At 44.9% G+C, this 24,835-nt stretch overlaps 2 protein-coding genes across 2 annotated transcripts in view; one reads left to right on the top strand and one right to left on the bottom strand.

Annotated features, from left to right (window-relative positions):
- The window catches only part of fsip1 (fibrous sheath interacting protein 1), a 33,246-nt gene extending 21,633 nt beyond the window's left edge, over positions 1-11,613 (top strand). Inside the window, exons 8-9 of the mRNA XM_056295364.1 lie at positions 42-182; positions 10,153-11,613. Of these exons, the coding sequence (XP_056151339.1) occupies positions 42-182; positions 10,153-10,392 (381 nt within the window). The 3' untranslated portion in view covers positions 10,393-11,613. The remainder of the gene's footprint in view (positions 1-41; positions 183-10,152) is intronic.
- A 929-nt stretch (positions 11,614-12,542) lies between these two features.
- On the bottom strand, positions 12,543-22,357 carry LOC130125903 (thrombospondin-1-like). Its single transcript, XM_056295245.1, has 22 exons — positions 22,168-22,357; positions 21,838-21,920; positions 20,814-21,373; positions 20,525-20,603; positions 20,279-20,368; positions 20,053-20,162; positions 19,599-19,724; positions 19,130-19,226; positions 18,842-19,015; positions 18,574-18,750; positions 18,289-18,462; positions 17,921-18,201; positions 17,600-17,818; positions 17,387-17,494; positions 16,790-16,949; positions 16,563-16,681; positions 15,865-16,099; positions 15,453-15,680; positions 15,051-15,322; positions 14,841-14,938; positions 14,585-14,724; positions 12,543-14,478 (listed from the first exon to the last, which is right to left on the bottom strand). The coding sequence occupies exons 2-22, from the start codon at positions 21,899-21,901 to the stop codon at positions 14,471-14,473; spliced, it is 3,519 nt and encodes a 1,172-aa protein (XP_056151220.1). The 5' UTR covers positions 21,902-21,920; positions 22,168-22,357; the 3' UTR covers positions 12,543-14,470.
- Between the last annotated feature and the right edge of the window lie 2,478 nt (positions 22,358-24,835).

Raw genomic sequence — 24,835 nt, 5'->3', positions numbered from 1 at the left:
TTTGCTCCTTGTGAGATCCACTCCTGTCTGTTATGTGTCAGGGCCACAGCTCAGAGGGGGGCTGGGAATTTGACGAGGACCTGCAGCCAGCAGAGAGGGTCCTGCAGGATGTAAGGGAGAGGCGAGAGCAGGAGAAGTGCCTCCAGGAGATCCAACAGCAGCTGGAGATCCAAGAGACGATAGTGAGTTGAAAGCATCTACAGTCATATGTGCACACATAGACACACACACACACACACACACGCACATGCACACGCACATATAAAGACAGTACTATGTACACAATACTTGACGAATACTCATTCGTAGGCATGCACAGAAGAAATAAACACCCCTGAAGGATAATATTTCTCCCTCACCCTCCCATTTTCCCCCTGTCTCATTCAGTTTGCTAATGTTAGTTTTAAGTTTACATCTACAGCTTATCGCACCGCAGCAAAATAAAGTTGAATAAAATTAACTAAATACCTTTCAGTCATTCTTTGCATGGTGTTTACTTCCTTTCCCCACATTTTTTTATTATCTTGATTTAAAGGCCAGGATGGACACGGAAACTCGGTAACCTTTTTGTCTAAGGTTCCCTCATGATGCTCAATGGCCTTCTACTATTCTTTGGAGCTCAACCTCCACAGCGTCCCTTGGGAACCACAGAGCCCAGTGTATTTTTCCAACCCCTTGCAGAGTTACAACCACTAAACTGTCACGCATCCCCAAAACCCAGTAGCTATGGACACAGCTCAAGAATGTTTCCAAGAACAAAGGTGGATGGGCCCTGGTGTCTGCGTCTACTGAATTTAAAGCCTCTCTGTCTCTAAATTCTGTGTTCAGAGGAGGAGAACATGGGAATCTGATTTAGTGTTTTCGGGCTAGCGCTCCCTGACGAGGCTGCTCGCTGCATGACAACTCCGCTATTAAGGGAATATGACGCCGAAGACGCACCAAGTCTCCTCCACTCTCACTATGGCGAACCGCAGCATGATGTATGCACGCTTAATTTAAACATAAAAAGATCCCCCTCTCGGTCACAAAACTGTAATGTGATAAAAAAAGGTTGCAGAGACGGCCACACCCATACATCAAAGCCCGCACCATACCATGAAATCAGGACCTATTCTCGGCCCAGCTAAAGGAGAAACAAACGGAACGTTTTGTTCTAATTCAGACGGGCTTCGTTTGATGAAACCGTTGTCACATTTGTAGTCACCCAGCATCAAAACCCCGTTGGTCTCTTAACCTACTCGGGTCTCTGCAGAGCTGCTGCACATGCTCGGCTGTATATATGCGCCCCAGCGTTTCATATGGTGATGCAGGAGCCCAGTGAGCGGCGGCAACGTAAATGACACACGCATTCTGTATAATTTCAGTGATTTCATGCCTGAGCCGCGGTCAAAGGAGATTTAATTGTATAGAATTTCTGCTTGGAACGCGTTTCTGAACCGGTTTCACACAGCTCCAACATAACCCATAAAGCAGTTGACTCTGATTAGCTTAACATATCCCCAACCCGGGTGAACGCTCACATCAATGGCGCCGAAGCCCACGTCCGAGGGCGCGTGCCAGCTCTTGAGGTCGCACGCACACACTTTGTTTGTGGCTTGAGCTGCGCAACCAGGAAAAGGGCTGTTTTGTGAGTGGAGCACAAGATTTCCCCTGTTATCAGTATGATAGAATGGATGAGAGAAAAGCGAGAAGGCGACGCTGATATTTTTTTTTTAAAGCTAAACGTCGAAGTTCGACATGTTTAGTTTGCGTCTCTTACGCCGCGCCAATGTCCTGACCATAGTTTCTGTTTTACCGACCATGTTTATAGCATAGTTTGTGTCTTACGTCTCATGTTGTAAACCCATTCGGGAAGAGAGAATACCCTTTCAGATTAATAGATCAAGATAAATACATTCCAGCACCATGACACATTATTTAACTTAAATTAGACCCCCCCCCCCGCGCTTTTTACCAAGTCATGAACGATCAACCACCGGCTGCTACAGCTACTGATGACGTCACTTCCATGGAATTGTTTTAAAAAGACGTATTCCTAATAACACAGGCGATGTAGCCCAAACAACACGGACTGTTTCTGTGTCCCGCTTCATCCTTTTAAATCAGTACCTTTAGTCTGTTTACTGTTATCAGGGACAACTGCTGGAAAAAACAACTTGCCGCCAGAGGCATCTTAGCTTTGAGGACAGCCGTGGTAGATATTAACTGTTTATTAGCTGTTTATTAACTGTTGAGGTCAAGCGTTCATATTTCAATTATTTTACCAACATGTGCTTATTCGAAAAATGCAAATTCTTTGCTAAAGTAGAATATCACCTTAAACTACCACCTCGAATGAATAAACTGGATAATAGATGCGCTCCCTCCAAAGGCTTTTTAACCTAATTAAAGTAGTATGCGCCCACCAACACACACACACTCGCGTGTGCATGCACGCGTGCACGTACGCACACGTACACACACACATGCACACAAACACACACACCAACAAACACATATACTAACACAGATGCACACACATACACACAAACACATGCGCCTGCACACAGACACAGACACAGACACAGACACACACACACACACACACACACACACTTACACAAATGCGTGTGCGCACACACACATAATGTTTAGTTTGCGGTTCTACTGGAGTTAAAAACCTTTCAGAAAGGTTGATATATTAAAAAGGTCGTTCTCCTGAATTGTTGATGTTATTCAGAGATGGATGACAAGAGTTCCCCTATCCGTCTTCATTTTGATTGATTCCAGGCTGGAATTAAAATTATCCAATATGATTCAGGTATTGGTGTAGACACCTACCTGATTTACTTCTTTGGCATAATTTATTTAAACAATGGCCATGTTTAGTTGGATTCAGATCTGAGATCCAGGTTATGTGCGTCATCGCCACTTCTCCTTTGTGCCAAGTCCTGAAATTTCCAGACCTCCAATGAAATTCATATCTTTGCCAAAGAATCTCTCATCTTGCCTCTGACTTTCCATCTTTCACTGTAGATAAAACTTCTCTGTTGAGCAGGACACTGACCTTGTTAATGTCAAGAGACATTTCAAAAACCTAGGCACAACTGTACCCTGACCCCTGTCATCCTCTCCATCACTTTCCACAGTATGATGATGATTTCTCGCTAAGTAAAACAAATCACTTCCAGAAATTGGAGATAACCCTGTTTTGTTTTGGGTTTTTTGTGTGTGCTCTCATCAACAGTGCAAGGTTAATCTTTCTGTTAGTGATTCTCAACCACTGTTCTGGTGCTATTTTCCCTGCCACCTCGTTTGGCTGCATTCCTAGATCAACTAGAAGAGGGAAGGGCAGTCTTGAAACTTGCAGCTTGGCAGAATAGTTCGGGCAGGGGACGTCCAATATAATCAGACCAACATTAGCCAGGATGCAGCCAATGCTTCAGAAGGTCATGATTTACATTGTGCCAGACAAAGAAATAGTAGTCTGGCCAGAATAGTCTGTGTGGCTTTGCTCCCTCCCTGAGTTGACTGACACTATACCATGGTTGCAGTTATCTCTCTTCTTCACATGATTTTTGAGATGTGCTTCTAAAGATAGGTTTTTAGGATCTTGCCTCACTTTTTGTTCTACACCTCCCTCTGTATCTACTGAATTCTGTCACTGTCTTTCTGACCATTTCTTTTCTTTGCTTGTTTTACACATTGCAGCCGAACTAAACCATATGGAATTCAGACGCCGATGTGAACCCGATCACTTCCTTATCTGCTTGTGAAGATGCATCAGAAGTTTGAGCAAAATGTGACTTTTGAGTGACTGACACTGTCTTCCAGTGTGTCCTGGCACGATCAAGTGGGACTCTAGTCTATCCCAGTGAAAGAAATTATTTCAATAATCCAGCTAGAGCATTAAAATGTAGCAGAACTCACAAATGCATTCACCTACAAACAAACACACACACTGGCACACACACCCACACAATCCCCCTGCTCCCCTAACACACACACACACACACACACACACACACACACACACACACACACACACACACACACACACACACACACACACACACACACACAGTCATACACACACAAATTAACACCCATACACATACTTTCACCTTAACTTGGGCAGCCAACTGTGACAGGATGAAGCTGGCCTGAATCTATGTTCACTAATCAGAGGTTGTTGGTTCCCATTATCCTGCCAGCTATGTAGTTTTGCAACACTTTTTCCACAGCAGACCAGCAAGCTGGCTCCAGGACAGGAGCCAGGGGGGAAGAGGGGTTCTCCTTTCAGCCTCTCTCATCCATTGATCTGATTCAGCCTTGGCCCAGTCTGGGCCAAGGCTGAATCAGATCTAGTCTAATCCAGAAAGGGTTCTGGATTAGACTAGATGGCTGCTGACGCTGCTGCTACTGTTGGCCACTGTATGACTCACTGAAAGGGCGAACTCTGTGAATAGGCATAGGTAGTACCACAAGTACAGCAATAAGCCATAGCAACAGGTACCCTGGTTCTGCGGACGGACAGAAGCTAAGTAGGTATGTGCTTGGATCGTGGGAGACCTCTTGGGAAAACTAAGTTGCTGCTGGAAGTGGTGTTGTTGGGCCAGTAGGGGGCAACCTTCCCTCTGGTCCTAATAAGCAAGCAGCGTTTTATTTATATAGCACTTTTAAATAAAAAAACAGCAAAAAATCCCAATGCCCCAGTGTAATGATGGGGACACTGTGCTGTAGGAGGTGCTGTCTTTCGGATGAGACGTTAAACTGTGGTCCTGACTCACTGTGGTCACTAAAGATCCCGTGGCACTTATTGCAAAGAGTAGGATCCCTTGGTGTCCTGGCGAAATTCCCAACCTGGTGATCACCTAATGCCACCTAATGATCCCCCCGTGTAATCTACTCAATGACTCCTCCCTCTCCACCTCAACCTGATGTGGGGTGAGTGTTCTGGTGCAAAATGGCTGCTGTGCATCGCCCAGGTGGGTGCTACACATTGGTGGTGGTTGAGATGAGTCCCCCCCCCCTTCACTGTGATGCGCCTTGGTCATCAAGATAAAGTGCTATATAAATGTAATCCATTATTATTAAGGTTGTATTGCTGAACACAGCACAATGGGTTCTTTCAGCTTGGTCGGTAATAACACTTGTCAGACTATAAGAGTAAAATGCTTGCGCACCCTCTTATTCACTTGTAAGATGTTTGGCTCTCCGTCTTTCCCGTTCTGTGTGTTAGATATACATTAGATATAAAATGTTGGTAAGCCCAAAAAATGTGATGGTCTAGTTAAGATTTTAATAACAGGATTAGTTCATTGTCATGAACTTGAGTGGACTTTAACGAGCTATCCCAAAAGAGGCCCTGGAAGAAGAGGAACGTCACCGCATTAGCCGGCATTGTCCTAAATCGACGTCTTTTCTCAAGCCTGTTATGAGGCACTGACAGCGGCCCTTACAACCAAACAGCCGTCGGTTTATTATAGCGATGAATAACACTGACTTACCTCAGCGGGATTCCCTTACCTCATGTATGGGTTTCTGTCTAAACCAGAGCACATGGTGAGTGAATAGTATTCCCTCGTCCATTAGCAGAGCGGTGGCCTCCGGGTGTCTATGGCCAAGGAAGCCAAGATATGTGACTGAAGTCCCGTACGTAACATGAGCAACCCATGCTTGTGGTAATCTGTGCCTGAACTCAGTGTGTGCTGGGGCCCAACAGTGAGCCACACAAGTTTGGTGGCTCCGACCGAGGTGGACGGCTACAGGGCGGGAGGGCTCGACGGATTCTGTGTCATCTCCTGTCAGAAAACAGACACATGACATTGACTGAGAACCTTCATCTCGTACCTTGTGTCTGGGGTCGACCAAAGAATGATCCTGCTGTTGTTTTGTTGGGAGAGGAACACGACTCTCCTGTCTTCAGGGCAAATGACATATTGAGCTCACCGCCATTTTGAAATAATTCATAAGAAGAAAAAGGAACATGCTTGCTGTGTTAAATTAAACTATCTGGTTTATTTGTCTATTTATTGGGATGGGTCCCCTCCCCCCAATTGGACCCAGCCAATTACCCCACTCTCCCAAGCCGTCCCGGTCACTGTTCCACCCCCTCTGCCGACCCAGGGAGAGCTGCAGACTACCACATGCCGCCTCTGATACATGTGGAGTCGCCAGCCACTTCTTTTCACCTGACAGGGAGGAGTTTTGTCAGGGGAACGCAGCACGTGGGAGGATCCTGCCATTCCCCCCAGTCCCCCCCCCGAACAGGCACCCCGATCGACCAGAGAAGGTGCTAGTGCAGCGACCAGAACACATACCCACATCCGCCTTCCCATCCGCAGACACGGCCAATTGTGCCTGTAGGGACGCCCGACCAAGCCGGAGGTAACACGGGGATTTGAACCAGCGATCCCCATGTTGATAGGCAACAGAATATACCGCTACGCTACCCGGACGCTGACTATCTGGTTTATTGACTGAATCGTCAGTATACACATATGTTTACCCTTGTTTTTATTTTTTTCTCTCTATATGTGACTGTGTGCCAACAGACCAGACTGAGATGCACTATACAATAAAGACCCTTAAAAATGGGGCCGTCTGGACTCAGCCAGCTGTGTCTGGTTGGCAGGTGCCATAGCTGGAGCACAGGGAGCACTGAGCGTTGTCTAGTCAGGACTGTTCATAACCGCCAGATGGACAATATATGGCAGTACAGGGCTATTAACTCAACCATAACTCAACTGTAACTCAATGGCCTACTCTCCCAGGAACAACCAAAACCCCAAAGCACCAGAATCAGCTTTGATGATTTTTCCTCGCTCGTATTTAGCTATGGAGCCAGGTTAATTTTGTTAAATCAATCAATAAATGTCAGCGTTCAATACCACTGGGAACATGCAAGTGGGTAAAGCCTTGGCTGAAAGCTGTCAGTCAAGGTCCATAACATAAGTAGGATGTATAGATTTCCCACCCCTGCAGTGCGTTTCACATGTCCCTGTGTATCCGTGCAGCATGGTGGTCCAGTGGAGTCAGTCCACTGTTGCCTCACAGCAAGAAGGTCCTGGGTTTGAACTCCAGGCTGCCCCAGGTCCTTTCTGTTAGGAGTTTGCATGTTCTCCCATGTCTGTGTGGGATTCCTCCGGGCGCTCCGGTTTCCTCCCACCATCAAAAAGACATGCAGAGGTTAATCCTCCTGTCTGTGCCCCTGACCGAGGCTTGGCAAGAAGAACTGGAGTTGGTCCCCGGGCGCTGCATGGCAGCTGACCACTGCTCCTAGCTACGGTGTGTGTTGGGATGGGTTAAATGCAGAGGATGAATTCCCGTCATGGGGCTTAATAAAGTATGTCTTATCTTATCTGGGAAGAGGTCTGCCAAAACCAGCTCCGTGCACAGCAACTCTCATGTCCTTTGAATGGGAGTGAAAAGCTATACTGAGATAAGGACAAGAAAAACTAACCCCGGTGTCATAATATCACATGACTAGTCTCACAATATCCTCTATATGCCAAAAAAAAAAAGAAAGAAAAAAAGCCAAGTTCACCCAGTCTTCACAATAGCACATTGCCAGTGTTGATCGGCGTAGGACTTCCTTGCTGTTGAATCAGGGGTGACTCTGTGGGAGCCGGGCACTGCCCTGTCCTAGATCGCCTCAATCAAACAAGACATTTTATTATCAATTTGTTTCCTTTGGATGTCTTTCCTATAAACCCAGCACTTTCCTGTGCTGTTTGCTGGAAAGAATGTGGTATCTGGGCTGCTGAAGCCTGGCCCGGAGTGTAGCCCTGGACTGAAAATGCCTGAAACGACTGAAACAGCGTTGTTTAACAGATTCTATAAAGAGTAGACAGGCAGGCCAGAGGCAGACAGACAGGAGGGTACATAAGTCACCCACAGACACTCCTGGCTGGCCTGGCTGTGGGGCAGCTGAGGTCAGCCATTTTTTGAAGTGTCACAGCACTTTGTCATGGTTGTAAAACCAGTGCTTTTTCCCCTTCTCTCAACGCCCCCCCCCCCACTTTTTTCCCTCTCTCTCCATCGGAAAGGCTTGTTCCCGTATAGTTTCCATGTCCAAGACGCCTGGTATTGATTAAGAAACATTTCTGACCATTAATACACACACACACACACACAACTGGGACACGTTTTATTGCCCATTCATGAAACACTCAAAGAACCCTCACGCCGGTAATTGAACAGCAGATTTTAATGGCATGGCTCTCAGGTTGCAGTAACGGCTCTGCGCTTTCATGTTAGAGTAGTCATGCCCCTCACACTTTCTCTTTTTTCATCAGCAAAGCCTAGACTGTACTTTGCAAATCGCAGAGGACGGACAGTTGAGGGGGCTAAATGTGTGTGATGCGTGTTCAGGTTGGTTTGTGTGCAATGTATGCACACGTCACATGTATGCAAGTTGCACGCATGCACATGTAAATATACACAAGCTTTCACACACAAGCTTATTTCCCCTCTCATGGTCATTGAGAGTTGGGGGTCAAGTCCACATGCAAGTAGTGGTGTATCTTTGTCTTGCCATGTCAAAGGACAACAGCATAGAGTGTTTAAGTGGGGGGTATTGAGGTTGGAATGTGTCCATTGGGGCCTGTGGTCTCCTGTCAGTTGGGAGATGATATACAGTGTCTGGAAAATGGAAGTGGGGGGGGTGTCATAAGTAACTAACACCGCCCAATCATGACCTGAAGGGCATCATTACTCTGGAAGACTTTGAACATGGACATGTTACTTTCAGGGGAGATGTCCATCAGCAAGTGGTTTCTGGGAAGAGGAAGGTCGTGTTGAGGCAGAGGTGCAGATAAAGAGCATTATTATTGGCAAGGAGGTGGCATAGCTGAGATGCAGGAATGTGAATTTGTCTCAATTCATTCAGCGACATGTGGAGACAGGGTGCAAACAACTGCGCGGACATCCTCTTCTGTCCGTCTCTGGGCGGAGGTCCCGAGACGGCTAAAATCCAGCAGAGGTCACTCAGGGCAAGCAGATTCAGTTCAGAGGCAGATCTAGGGGGAGAGGGATGTCTGCACATGTTGGGAGAATGACGACACTGACTACTAGTAAGCTCAAAGGTGTAAGGTCTTACTTCTCCAGGACGAGTCTCTGGTGTGATGGTCCGCCGAGGGAAGGACTTGATGTTATTGAATTAAATGGGCTCTTTAGTTTCAAGTGCCCAAGTAACGTTCTCTCGCCAAAAAATAGCACCCGTTGTTAAACACTCATTCAAGGCAGAATGAGTCATCCTTCACCTAATGTCTAAGAAGAAAGTAGGTTTACTATTGAAACAGATTCGAGAGAGGACCTTGTTATTCACGAAGCTCCATACTTCAGGCTGAGATGTCCCTCACAGGAGTGAATATTGACATTTGAAATGCTGAGCTTGTCCTCATTATAACCTAGTTTCACAAGGTTTTGTTGGCTTTTTTCCTTGAACTCACGTGTAGTCCCAGAGGTCTCCCCCAGAAGAATCTGACTTATCAGTAAAAAAAAAAAAAAAAAAAAAAAATCCAAAGAAAACAATGGCCACGTCCAACTGGAAGTGTTTTAAGAAACGCTGAGATTTTTTTTATCTGTTTTTGCAGGACACCATCCAACTCTGCACAAGGGAGTTTCATAGCAGTGCGATATACTATCGCGAAACGCCGCCACTCTTGTAGATGTATGCAGTAGTGGAAAACTTCCCTCGACCTTGATCATGAAGTCAGTCTTAAGCTGAACAGAGATTGCTACCCTTTGAGCAGATCCATCAGCTGCCTGCCTTCAGCAATCGAAGAAACCTGGTCTCGATTATGTTTGATTGTTAGAGGTGTGTGTGTGTGTGTGTGTGTGTGTGTGTGTGTGTGTGTGTGTGTGTGTGTGTGTGTGTGTGTGTGTGTGTGTGTGTGTCTGTGTGTGTGTGTCTGTGTGTGTGTGTGTGTGTTTCTATAACATAATGGGTTTATTTCTTTCCAATTTTTTTCTTTTCCTCTCTCATTGATCACAATCTTTTTGTTTTGTTTTTTTGTTCTGTTTTTTCCTAAGCTGCTTTTTAAACTGTGCAGATGAATTGCAGGTTGAGTTGTGCTAAGTCGAATTGAAATGGATGGGCACCCTGTGCGTGCATATATCTGTGTATACCTGGATTAATGCATACAATATACTTGTGTCTCAATACAGAGCGAGTCGCCAAAACTGGAAGAGGAGCAGTTACTCGGCCTGTTGGAAGAGTGTGAGCTGGAGCAGAGCTGGAGGCAGGGTCAGGGGGCTGAGGACATCGCGCCTAGGGACCCTGACAGAGACACAGACCGTCTCCTAAACTTCGCCCCACCACTCCCCGAGGATCTGCTGTCTGAATTGCTTACAGATGCATACACCACCAGTGTCAGCAGCCTGGAGAACTGGTCCCATGAAGAATAAGAAGTAAGCTCTGGTTCTGCGACCGTCACAAACGCTCGACAAAGACCGAGCTCTTCACTAAACAGCTTTTGAATAATGACATCTTTCAGTAACTAATACACTTTTTACAATTTGCGGTCCTAACCCAGTTAATCCAGAGCAAAAGAACATGCAGGTTGAAAAGATGGTTTGAGTGACAGCTGTAGCTCAGAAAATGTGTGTATTTAAATGTAGGCATAACTAACCGACTTTACAAAAGCTTAATAGATATATAGGGAGAACAGCCGTGCTTGCCCTTTGTTTTAATCTTAGTGGTGTAGAGGAGGACAGAACTGTGCTCTCATTAAATTTATTTACTGACTATGGCGACCACAGAACACTCCATTATGCACATGAGCACTCAGTCGGAAGCAGTGGGCATGCGGGATGAGATCGATTTAGGCTAAATAATGAATGAATGAATGTCTTCTGTCATGACATACATAAGGTCTCTGTTGGCAATCAGTGGATGGACATCAGACACGTTTGGCAGACAGGATAGAGGGCCGACGGTGTGCTCCACAGGAGTGATAGTCGCGCCCAATTCAACTCCCACTCCCAATATGTAAGGCATTCCATGAATTCCTGACCCCATAGGTGATCAGCTTCAGAGTGGGACAAGATTAGTTTAACGCCCTGAAACTGGAACCTGTATGACCTTTTTGGATCTTAATGTTTCATTATTTCCAAAGCCAGGATTCCAGCGACAAAGGGCTGCCAGCATGGAGAACTGATGTCTCTTTGGGTTGTTTTGGAGTTTTGGGGAGCTGTTGACATGTTTCCTTTTTGCTCCTGCTTGCAAAATGTGAGCGGCTCATCTGCACCTGGCTGACCTCAGGCCAGAGGTCCCGCCTTTGCTCTCTCTTGGCACTGGACACCTACAGGCCCGCGGGTCTCACTCTTCACCTCACCCACGCATTTTGACCCCGCGCCCCCAACTCTAAGCTGCAGGAATTATCCTACATTCCTCTGGGCTGAAAACACGTCGGCCAGGTGAGTCTCCAAGGTCAAACCTGAACTCAGTCCATGATTCTACACGGCAACCAAGGGCAGACCGACAGCAGCAATCGTGCACAATTTTCGCTACCAAGAGTACTTTCTTGGCCTGCCTGTTGCACAGGCAGAATCAGTCTGACAATATGGAAAACAGTGCAACAATAATAATCAATATGATTGCTGAGGCTATGCTGCTCTGATTTAAAGATAAATAATAAATGAGTAAATATACAATGCTTTTGTCTGTATTATAGAAACCATGCATTTAATTAGCGCAATGTATTGTCGTTTCCACCAGAAGAGATATACTGTTTCTCATTTGAGGTAATGGAAACACAGTGGGTCTGGTATATGGTCTACTAACCCCCATTCCATGAGAATGAGGTCAGTTTAGATGTAAAGAGACCCGCGGCTAACTGGGGCTGTCTGGGTTTGCCGACAGGACCATATACTGTAGTGCCGCCTGGTCTTGTAAAAGATCCAAATCAGCAGTCTTAGTTTTGTTTGCAGACTATATACTAGCGTAGGGTCTTTTTAACAGTTGCAGCGAGGTCAAACAGCCAAAAACCATGTTTATTGCAACGCCTCATGATGGCACGACTGTTCAAAGGCTGTTTCACATACCACAGTTGTTTAACACGAAGCATACGGATTTGATGCACATGCACGTGGCACTGGCAACAATAAGTCGTATCCAGCTGTGATTGACAAAAGCATCACTTTGGGTTTTTGAAGTGAGTGAATTCATCATCGCAGAGTGCGAGAGTCCTCGTGTCTGCACCGCTCACCTGACGTCCCCGTGTCTAAGCCTCACATGGAGCGCCGTCTTCTGAAGGTGCAAGGAGATGCCTGTGTGATGTGCAATCACATCTGAAACGGATGTGTTTTTTTAAAGGAGGCTATACTTCATGTGGAGTTTTTCTGCTGTTGACTCCCAAGTACACTCCCCTCTCCACGGCTTGGCGAGACTCAGCTAATGGATTCCAGTTGGTTGACACAGCGTGGTTCGGCTCCCTCTGCTATTCTAGGGAGTGGGCTGTGTGATCGCAAAGCCGAGGATCGCTGAGAGATGTGCTTATGTTTCAGGTTCTTCAGCTGACCCTTTACTGTGTGCCGACTCACTAAAGACGCAGACGTTTTTCCTTGAAATTTCTTTTTTTTATTGTTCAGTTGACATTATAAAATAACTGGTAGGAGTATAAACAGCACTTTGTGGATAAAAACTATGGTACAAATGTTTATAGAAAAGCCTCCCTAATAATAAAAAAAAATTACAGAAATACGAAAACCAAAAACAACAAAGGCACCCTCATGTCAGTGTGCAAACAGTTTATACAGACAGAAACGATTCTGCATGAGGCTACGTTTCTTGATAAATTATTTAAATAGCATATATCTACACAAATGAAATAACCTCTTAACATAAAACAAATATAATAATTTATCAAAAAATGCACAGGACATACATTAGCAACAACATGTTCTCTCATCCGTTACGTTCCTCTCAGGCCCTTTTTTTGGCTACACAAATATCTTATATACAGCATATAAATGATTGTACTTAAATCTTGCTCAAAAAAAAAAAAAAGAAAAAAAAAAGAAGCCAACCAATTTACTCTCTGCTGCTAGGAAAAGATACTCTTGTGTTTCGCCGGCCTCGATGCTAATACAAATAATAATGAGGTAATATTTGTACATAAAGGGTTTCCTTTGATTTTTCCCTTGTCAGAAACTTTCACACATGCTCAGCCACACGAGACATGCACACTGTGCAGAAAAAGAAGGCTACTGAGGGGGGAAAAAAATCAATTTTCCTTGTAATTTTTTTTGTGAGGAATTTTGGTCACGCGAACGACTTTACCTTGCCACAAGAGGACTTCATTAGGTATTTAAGATTCCAGTTACTTGGGATGGGTTTCCAATATTTTTAAGGAGAGTCAGATGAAGAAATTAGTGAAAGTGAAAGCCTCATTGTAAATAATCTCTGATGCCCAAATAAATAAGAACATATGTACAGCCATGTAGTAGTAAATGGTCCACTTATGGCAAGAAGCAGACTGGCCCTCACTGTTTACGTCCCTTGAAACTTCCAATACAGATCAGAGTTATAATATTTATATATTATGCTAACAGTTACTGTTCCGAAGCAGTATGTGCCTGCTTTGGGGCCCTGTGCTGTCCTGGACTTTGTGCTTTCCTTGTTTTTTTCTCTTTCTTTATCCTGAGCAGACTAGTCCCTTAGCCTTGAATAAACCAAGGACCTGGCACAAACAGGTTTGCAAAGTTTGTGGGACGAAGGGTTGCGGGGGCGGGGGGGGTCAAACAAGAAAAGCCACTTGGCTTGGTTGTCTTCATTACTATGTACTTTTTTGGCAACACAAACACACACACACACACACACACACACACACACACACACACACACACACACACACACACACACACACACACACACACACACACACACACACACACACACATACACACACACACACACACACACACACATACACACACACACACACACACTCTGATTGTAACAGTCAGTCCTTACTGTCCATGGTCCCTCAACAGTTCCTTCAAAGGGCATTGCTGGCCCGCCCTTACCACCTTCTCCTATTGCTTTCTTCATATTGAAACAAGTCTTTTCATGTCCACAGCAGATTGGAATTAATGCTAGTAGATCAAAATAAAAGAATCTCTTCCCTTTGGATCATTGTCTGGAGTAGAAAACCCACAAACCAACTACAGTTCGGAGGTGCATAGCAAACTGTGTGGTCCTCTTCCAATACACATCAGAGCAAGAGGGAGAGGATCAATTTCTTCAGAGCAATGCTATGCTCACAACTCTGTCTGTGTTGCAGAGGTGCAGAATTATCATAGAACAGTCAATTGACTCAAGTCCTGAGGTCAGTTTACCTCACATCAACTCACTTGCTCTCCATTCCACCAATGTCCACATCTCAAAGGAAAAAGGAAAAAAAAATTGTCCCAGTTCTTACATTTGTATTCATATTGACACAGACGGATACATTCTTCTGGAGAAAGCCCTTCTGGCACCCAATTATGTGTCTGAAAGGAAGGGAGGAGAGAAAACATGTTTTAATTAAGATTCAACATCAATACAATTTTTCTTGCACTTCAAAAGTATCACTAGTGGGCTATGTCAGGATCTTACCTCTGCATTCGTATTTGAGATCAGAGAAGTAAACCATCTCCTGAGAGAAGACATACAGGCCTAGCCGTCCACCAGCATACGTCTTGTCATAGATGTTTCCAGAATCGGCCATGATTCTCTTGCCTTCGTACATCACCACTCTAAACATGGAATAGTAACCACATTTGTTCATCAGCACTTAAGACAGTTACCATGCTTTGGATTTATGAAGCTGATTGAAGGGTGATCTTAAGTGTTACATTGGCTTTGAACTCACCTAATGAGCCCAGTCTTGGGTCTGTGGACCAGATGCCATCTGTAGGCAGTGAAGTCCTTCCAGCCAATGTTCTTAGGGTCGTGCCACAGAGTACGCACCTGGAGAAGAATAATTAAATAGGTCGAAATGAGCCAAGTGTTCAAAGTTGTACCAATCATATTTCATCTCTATAACCATTAGCAACCAGCTAAATAAAGAATCTATGCTCACCTGTCCTGCAGTGTCTCCAGTGTGCCAGAGGGCGTTTCTCAGGTGCTCTCCAGGCCCAGTGGTGGAGTTGACCACTTTGATGGACAGGCCAGAGTAGCCTTGAGCTCTGGTTGGGACATGAGACCAGTAGGTCTGTGTGATCTGCTTCCACATCACTGTGTAGAACCGGGAGCTGGACTGGTAGCCAAACACAAACCCAGCATAGTCGTCGTCTCTGTCCGTGTTGATGAAGAATGTTCCACTGAAATCAACTGCGTTGAACTCATCATAACCTGAAAAACAAACAGAAGATGGCTCAGAGTTGGCAAGCTGCTGGCTGGTATCTGTCAAGCTATAGTGTGGTAACTGTGACCATGTTTATTGATTTTGCTGTTAGAAGAGTTGGCCAAATGTGTTACATACCAACAGCAATGCCAGGGTCACAATTAACGGTCTGCACCAACTCCTTTCCTTGATGGCGGACAACCCAGTTGGGATCTATTTGAGAGGTGCCCTTGGGATCCAAGGGAACCATCTGGAACCTGCGGAAATCTGTTTCACTGATGTCAAAGTTCTCTGGGCACACATCATAAATGTCCAGCACGTTGTCCTGGTCAAAGTCGTCTTTGCACACATCACCACGACCATCACCTGAGAGGAAAATATAGAAATTTAGACATGAGAATCAAAACTACTGATACATTGAAGAAACTAGTCTCTGTAAAACAAAACTGACATTTGAGTAGGAGGAAGTCCAGTGCACTGAGGTGTCTTTTACACTTGACCAATGCATGGCACCAATGTTTTACAGAACTATAGCTGACTTATGACTCACCGTCAGAATCCAGCTGGTCAGGGTTGAAGGCCAGTCTACAGTTGTCTTTGTCATCAGGAATGCCGTCATTGTCATCATCGTGGTCGCAGGCATCACCCTTGCCATCTTTGTCATGATCAGCCTGGTTGGCATTTGGGATATAGGGGCAGTTGTCCAAGTTGTTCTGGTGACCATCCTCATCAATGTCCTGGTTGCTGTCACATTTGTCTCCCACAAGGTCAGAATCGGAGTCAATCTGTGGGAAGAGGGAATTCCTTTATTGCTAGAATTCAAAGACAGACTTCTACATTATAGAAAGCACCCTCTCACTGAAAAACCCTTCAATGTATTTCACCAGCCTCAATATGAGGGTTGCTATTCTTGACGTTTCTAAATGTAGCCCCTTGTCCTCAGGTATGCTAACAATGTCCCTTGAGACAAGAATCCAGTGTCCTTGCACTTTGGCAAGATTATGTGCATGTCTGTTCAAAAGGTGGATGAACAGAGACGGGGGGGGGGGGGGGGGGCGGTGAATTGGACTATTTTTTTCTCCTCAAATCTTTCACAATCTTTCTTTCATTAAGGCAGAGCACAGGTGCAATCTGTGGCCTTTATGCTGTGTCCAGAGGGAGCTTCTGCATAGTTACATGAGAGATCTAGCAAAAACCCATTTTAAGGGGACTTCTAATGGGAAAGTGAAAGTTGAAATCTGGCTTTACCTGATCAGGGTTGTGCTCCAGAGGGCAGTTGTCACAATGGTCTCCCACCCCATCTCTATCAGTATCTCTCTGGTCCACATTATAAACGTAAGGGCAGTTATCATTCTCGTTCAGGACACCTGTTGATTGAAAACATGATTGAATTAGCCCAGATAACTTTGTGAAGATCTATTGGAAACACGTGGCCATTTCAGATACTGAAAGTGGACTCTGAAGAAGTCACTCACCATCACCGTCAATGTCAATAGCACAGGCGTCACCCTCCCCATTGTTGTCTGTGTCAGTTTGATCAGTGTTGGCCTCGTATATACAGTTATCACAGCGGTCACCAACATCATCTCTGTCCGCATCATACTGGGCTGGGTTATAAACTCTGGGGCAGTTGTCCTAAATCCATAAAAACATACCATTAACAAAATCCAATAACTAAAACAAGTCATAATCTAAAATATTACTACAAGAAGGAAGAGTACTTAAGGGACAAAAAAAGCTGGGTTTGAAACTTGGATATCATCGTTGCCCTTAAATCTGGTGTTCCACTCTGAGAGGACTATTAGCTTACCACTGCATTTTTTCTTCCTGAATTTCCCAATACACATTATGAATTGCAAGCAACAACCCACACTGTTCTGAGCTCTGGCTTCAAACTGTGTCAAACTTTTTAAATGCTTCTAGCTTTCCTCTTTTCTCTCTCTCTGTGGAGAAATGGACTCATGGAGGATAACATTCTTATCGCCAAAAGGAAAGAGGTCTGCTTTTAAATGCTATTTCTGGTCTCTGAGGAGAACAAGCTCCTGAGGTACAAAACTGTTGCGATGACTCACCCTGTCATCAGGGATCCCATCGTTGTCATCATCATGGTCACATTCGTCTCCCAGTCCATCTTTGTCATGATCTTCCTGGCCAGAGTTGGGCAGGTTGGGACAGTTGTCCTATAAGGAAACAAAGGATTGGTTAGAGAGGAAACAACCATAATCACAGAGCAGAAATGTGTGATAATGTTCTTTTGGATTTTTGTCAATGTGGGGTCTGGCCACCTTCTTGCAGTGGTAGGTGGCGTTCGCCACACAATGCAGGTTATTATTGGGCCATCCGTCCAAATCAGTGTCCTCTCCACAGATGTGTCCATTTCCGGCATATCCTGGCTTGCACTCACAGCGGAACATGGATTCGGAGAAGATGCCCAGGTAGATGCATTTAGCATTCTTATTGCAGTTATGGCTGCCATCTGCACAGGGGTTACGGGGTATGCAAACCTAAAAGACAGTATGGAAGGTTAGGGAACATTAGCAGCTAGCCTAGTGATAACTATTGTAAGAGCCAATACTCTTAGACAGCAAGTCAGTTCTAATTCCCACCTGTTTCTTGGCAGTGGCCTGTTCCACCCCTCTTCCGAAGGGCTGAGGACCAGAGTAACGTGCGGGGCAGGGCAGACAGTTGTAACCTGGCACAGTGTTTTCACAGCGGTGAACTCCATTAACTGTGTGACAGGCATCAGGGACCTCTTTGCACTCATCGATGTCATTGCAGGTAATACCATCTCCTTTGTAGCCAACTGGACACTTGCCACACTTGAAGGAGCCATCAGGGAAACTGGTGCACTTAGTGCCAGAAAAGCAGGGGCTGGAAAGACAGCCATCTGCAAGGAGAATCAGATTAATAACTCCAGTGGCTAAGCAGTTGTGAACTACACTTTCTTAGTAACTACTTATTCTCGGGTGCTTACCAACTGGGCATTCCTGCTTGTTGCATATGTGAGTCATAGTGGCATCACCAACACAGTCCTTTCCTCCATATTTTGGTGCAGGGTCAGTGCAAAGACGTTTGCGGGTCTGGATTCCTCCACCACAGGTAGCAGTGCAGGTGGTCCATAGAGACCAGGGTCCCCAACCACCGTCGACTATGGAATAAAATAAATCACTTTTAAAATAAAGCATCTCAACAAAGGCAAGCAATCACGTTTTCTTAAATTTACACACCATACATTCTTATGCACTGCTGCTCAACTTACTAGGACAAGGTGACTTCTGGCAGATTTCAGTTTGACGTCCTTGTCCCTGACAATCCCTACCACCCATCTGTGGTGTTGGGGAGTTACAGAGACGGATACGAGTGATGACACCCTCACCACAGGTCACAGAGCACGAGGACCAGGGAGACCAGTGGCTCCAATCACCATCCTGTTTGACTGTGAAAAGTGCAAACACATGATTCAATATGCCATCAATGTAAGAATATATATTCAATTACATTGGAAATATCGAAGAGGGTCAACTTACAGCGTTTGTCACATTCTTGGGGGAAGCAGTCACGAGTCTGCACAGAAGTGCCCTCACAGTTGCTGTTGATGCGGTCGCAGGAGCGTCCACGCTGCTGGATGCCCCGACCACAAGTCACCGAGCAATGGGTCCATTCAGACCAGGGTGACCAACCATCCTCAGCATAGTCGCTCGCTATGGAGGGGGGGGACACCCAATGTCAGAAGTGATGCTTGCAAAGAAAATCTGGCAAATTCATTAAAAATGGTTACGGTCACCAAAGAATCTCTAAAATGGAGTTGTGCTTACGAGTTCCACAGCGAGGGCAGCATTCTCCATCAGGCATGGTGGCATTAGCACAGGGGATCAGAGGGCAGGAGATTTCACGACACACGGTAGCAGAGTTCTATACAGAGGAACGGTTGAATAAGTACAAGGATAATGACTGGCTAGCAGGCTTAAGAAAATAAATAAAACCTTTGAAAAAAGTACAACACTGCTGAGACGTTGCCAAGCCTAATTACTAGGCTTCAGACTACATGTTTTTTATGGCAATAGGGCAATATTTCCCCATGCTGCTTTGTTGATATTTTCAAAGCTTAGCTGATAGCTTTCAGACAGATCTTTTTATGTGATTATGATGGAAAGTGCTGACATAAACACTAGAGCCTATCATCACGTCATTACAGCGGGGATAGAGGAACTATAGCTATGTATTTACACCGCTGGTTCTTGGCCGGGTTAAAGGTGGCATTCCAGCAGCTGTGATGATATTTACCTGGCAGGTGCACTCGGTGCAACCATCCACGGTCCACTCATCTTTGTCCTTGTGTACAATGCCATTATGTAAACAGACTCCACTGTGGATCTTCATTTGGTTCATTAGCAGTGTGCTGTCCTCAGACTGGGAAGGAGAAAGAAATGGAAAAGGGGAGGGGAGGGGGGGTGTTCAGACATGGATGGAAAACACTGAGGCTGCCAAGGTTCCAATAGGAATGAATCACAGGCCGAATCTATGATTAAGACATTGCTTGACTCTAGTGAAGCAGTGCAAAGGCAATCGACAGCCAAACATATTTGTGAATTCACATGGGTCTCATTAGGGTCTTGGCCAGGGATTTACCATTACAGCGACAAGTGGCTGCGCACTGGGAATGCATTAACTGGAAGTAGAGAAGAGAAAAAGAATGAAGGAAGACAGAGAGCAGACCCAGCTGGCCCCTGGTGCTTACCACTCTACGGAGCTCATTCGACAGCTGTTTAACAACCACGCCGAGTCCCTTGAGCTCTTTGAACATGCCGGCGATATCGTCACATGAGAAGCCGCAGACAGACTGCAGATCTGAATAGAGAGAGAGCGAGAGAGAGAGAATCGTCCAGTCAGTTACTCTTATAAATTCAGGACCGACCAGCAGAAGAAAGCTGTTCACTGTTTCTCTTAAGAAGGAGGGGCCTCACCTTTGGCTTTGTGGCCGGTGTAATCGGTCCTAATGGCAGGTCTGGAGCCATTGACTGGGTTGTCCAGGGTCATAACATCAGTCAATGTGGCTGCAGGGAAAGGGGAGACAAGTGAATCTCCAGTCATTGCCATAGGAGCTGATGTACAGATTACAGACTGCTATGGTATTTTGTACTGTAGCCTTTCAAATATTTTACAAGACAAATCCACAAGGATTTGGTGAATATTGGCTTTGTTAAACTCACCTCCACTTTGGCATCCCTTATTCCTCAGTATGGTATCCAGGGTGGTCCGAAAGACAAAGCGCACATTCTGAAGTACTCCCTGCAGGAAAATGCAATCCATTCAGGGACTATTCAAAGCCTTCAATTGTAGATTTACTCACAGAAGATGTTTCATTAAATAATACAATCAGTTGGCATAAGCAGGGACTTAAATGCTCTCAATAAAAAATACATTGGAAAAAAAGGTCATTATTATGCAATTCTACATTAAGTTATTTTCCGTTTTAAGCCAAAACAACTCAGCACTTACCATGAATCTGTCCTTCACGGCTCCCTTTCCAATCCTGAGACGGGCAACATCTGTGACCTCCTGGGTCAGCACTTTGTAGATTGGCACATCCATCTCTGAATCATTGATCTCATCACAGCCCACGAAGAGCTGTGCACGGTCATCCTGAACAAACAGGGTGATGTTCTTCCAGTGTCCGGTGGCCAAATCAACATCTTCTATGGACACAATCTGTTGCTGGTTCTTGGTGGTGAAGACCACATCCAGAGTGTTGGCTTTGCCATTAGAGATGATTTCAAAAATTGGTCCGGATCCGTCCTTCTTCTCGATAGTCAAAAGGCTGCCTCTGGTTTTCTTGGACTGCTTAAAGTTGACCAGGAGAAGGAATCCTCTTTCAGCCTGAATGGAGTCAATGAGGTCCCTGAAGGAGATGTCGGGAACTGAGGGGATCAGGTCTGCATTGAGGATCCTATAGGCAGGACTGTATGGATCTGCTCCTTTAACCAAAGTCACTCCATGGCGTCTCTTGTTTACGTGTGCAAGCTCAAATAAGTCATATACGCTGTTGTCCTCACCACTCTCTGTGGATGGAAGACAATGGTGTTAATTTACTGTTTTCTCCTAGCCATGAAACGACCTTTAAAAACATATCAAATTGTTGTATTGAGATAGTAATAACTATGAAAGGAGACCATGAAAACATAATTAAAAGTTAGTTTCAGATGGTAATAATGATAAAGTGACCCCCCAACCCCCAAAAAACCATTTAAAAGTAGTTTTAGGGTGGTAATAACAACAAAATAACCCAGAGGTGGGGAAAAAAACAACGATGAATATATACATATACAATGAACAAAAGAAACCTTGGGATGGTAATGATTCTGAACCACACTAAAAACATGCATTTAAATGCTATTTGGGGACGGTGATAACTATATAATAGCCTAAGAACATATCAAACTTTTGTTTTGAGATGGTAATAACTATAACGTATTGAAATGTTGTTTTGAGATGGCAACAGAACATATTCCCCCCATATGCTCACCTGCGACTCTTGCCCCTTGACACGTCCAGAGCATCAGCAGCAGGGAGATGCCACACAGCATCATCTTCACTTTCCAGCTAATTCTTATGAGGGAAATAACAGTAAAAATGTGTTAAAACAAGCCATGAATGTGTTTTAAAAAGTTATATATATATATATATATATATATATTTGACACATATTTATATATATATATATATATATATATATATATATATATATATATATATATAGCAGACATAATACGCACTTGGAATCATGTGACAGGTTATACCAATCAATTACATCTCTACAATAAAAACGGGTAAAAAAAGAAAAAGAAGTACCAACCTATTGATAAAAATACGAATTGGGAAAACAACCTAGGAGAAAGTCCCTGCACGTGCTGTAAAGTTGATCCGTTTCCTCCTCTGGTAAGTTCTTCAGGTGGGCCAGCACGTTCGTTGTGATAGCTTTGAAACGGCGGCGATTCTCCTTGGGGGGAAATAAAAAGAGAAGAGTCTTTTGTCCGCTCTTATTCCGATGCTTGGACTAATTCTAACGAGACTGGAGACATGAGCGCTATTTAAACGGTTTCAGGACATTCCTGAGTTCTTGTCTCATCCAACCAGAGCACCGCAGGGAGAAGAGGGACGAACTTCGCGTCCTACCTCACGAGCGGGCAGAGTAACATCCGAGACGCACGCGGGGAGAGGAGGGGAGGGTGGGGGTAGACGCATTCCGGAGTTAAATTTCCATCAGCGGAGAAATATTTCTTCAGTATGAGCCAAGCAGTCGTTTCCTGTAAACGTTTAGTTATCTGTTAAATATTCCTCGTCCCGCTCAGGGCATCGGTACACGCTAACTAACCCACATATATATATATATATATATATATATATATATATATATATATATATATATATATATATATATTGTTCAATATCGCCCGGAATAATGACCTGTCCTTATTTCTTGCGATGTGAAAATCCACCGCGAGTGGATCCCGGTGAATATTCACTCAAACAAGTCATGTATCTAAAATAAGTCATGTTTCATAAAGGACAGGCTTACTATTTATACGTCTCATGTTTAATTGCTGTGATATACTGTGCACAGCTATACTCTCTCTCTCTCTCTCTCTCTCTCTCTCTCTCTCTCTCTCTCTCTCTCTCTCTCTCTCTCTCTCTCTCTCTTTTGTGTGTGTGATATTTTGACGTTAAACGCCAGGGGCCCCATTGAGCCTCGAGTCAGACTTGAACTCATACTGACAGAAGGATGGTGACCCATCTAGCAAAATCTGATATGATGCTTACAAAGCTAATATTAATATCACACGTGTCTGTTTCCACTATGTGAATATGTGGCGATGATGTTGATTTACATTGTGAACACTGGAACTATGGCGTTTCAACTCAGCCCGATGTCCATAACGAGCGAGCCTTCGCCTGCGTCGATGCTCTACCTGTCCAGGACATCAGCCAGCAGGTGACAGGTAACGCTGACAGATAACCGGGATCCATTCTTCTCCTCGAGCCCTTCCTTCTCCCTCTTTCTCTGCTTCTGTTTCTCCCCCGCTCTCACATCACATTAACGGGTCTATCTGTCCCGTCGAGAGTTTTGCTGTGCAATGGCAACAGCTGCATGTGCCGATAGAGACATTGTGTTTGGCGATCCATAAAAGCAACTGATCTTTTCCTGTTCAGTAAATATCAGCTGATTCTCGGAATAAGGGAGAGACTGTGTGGCCGGGAAGGACGGATTCTGGTGAGAAAGAGAAAAAACAAAAACCGTCACCCTACATGATGACTTAACGCTGCTGACAAATAGGTTAGATATACGGGCCTCTGATGGAGAGGAGACACAACATCTGGACACCTGTTCTTCAGCGAGTGTGTACAGACGGAGGGAATGTGAGGTCTCCATGACCCCTGGCATTTGTGCTAAGATTTACAGCACTTGGTACTCACCTTAATGAGGCATACCGGAAGTGTAGTAATGACGTTTCAGGGGTCAAACTGTTGGAAAATTACCTGGAGGTTGAGATCTCTGACGGGGTGTGTAGTCAAGACAAGACTCTTGGATTTCAGGGTAAATTTTTGGAGGGGTTCAGGTGACGCAGGAAGGTGTGACTGGACATGTCTGTGTGTGTGTGTGTGTGTGTGTGTGTGTGTGTGTGTGTGTGTGTGTGTGTGTGTGTGTGTGTGTGTGTGTGTGCCTGTGACCTCACAGCGTTGGGTGGGGTGGTGGAGGTTGTGGAGTTGACAAGCGCTTGATAGAGCACAGACTATGAAAGCTGGTAGCAGAGAGACACGCCAAATTCTGATGAATACTCACTAAAGGCAGCCAAACACTACAGCGGAAACAACCCATAGATAGTAAAAGTTTACTCTGCTGTTCCCCTCTGCCTCTCTCCACACACCCACTTACTCCCTTTCTCTCTCTCTGCCTCCCTCCACACACCCACTTACTCCCTCTTTCTCGCACACCCTCACTTACTCCCTCATTCTCTCTCTCTCACTCACACACACACTAACACACACACACACACACACACACACACACACACAAACACATACACATAAACAAACACACACAAACACATACACATAAACAAACACACACATCTATACACACACACACCCCTTTTCATTGGAACCGCTAAAGTGAATTTATTTCTTCAGAATTTTACTGCTCCGGATTTCTCGTTTGGATCAGCGTCCAATGCACACAAGAGCCTCGCATCATAATTTGTTTTTTTTTGTGCCAAGTAATGTCTGTGTCTTGCCTGGATGGTCATAAATTTGCTTATTAGCCGAACATTTGACATATATGGGTCAGAGATGGAAATTTCGTTCCACATAACATTAAGGAGCCAGGTTGGGGAATGTGCAGAGACCAAATTTAACATGCACCCCCCCGATCTGCTGTGATGAAACGGTTTAACCCAAATTAACAGGTGACGTGTGATCTATGTGAATGCCGGTTAGAGACAAATGTGGCGGTACCCCTGCCATAT

This window comes from Lampris incognitus, chromosome 16 (genome assembly GCF_029633865.1).
Source record: "Lampris incognitus isolate fLamInc1 chromosome 16, fLamInc1.hap2, whole genome shotgun sequence".
Lineage (NCBI taxonomy): Eukaryota > Metazoa > Chordata > Actinopteri > Lampriformes > Lampridae > Lampris > Lampris incognitus.
The sequence above is the reverse complement of the archived record's forward strand: the minus strand, read 5'-3'. Positions and strand labels throughout refer to the sequence as shown.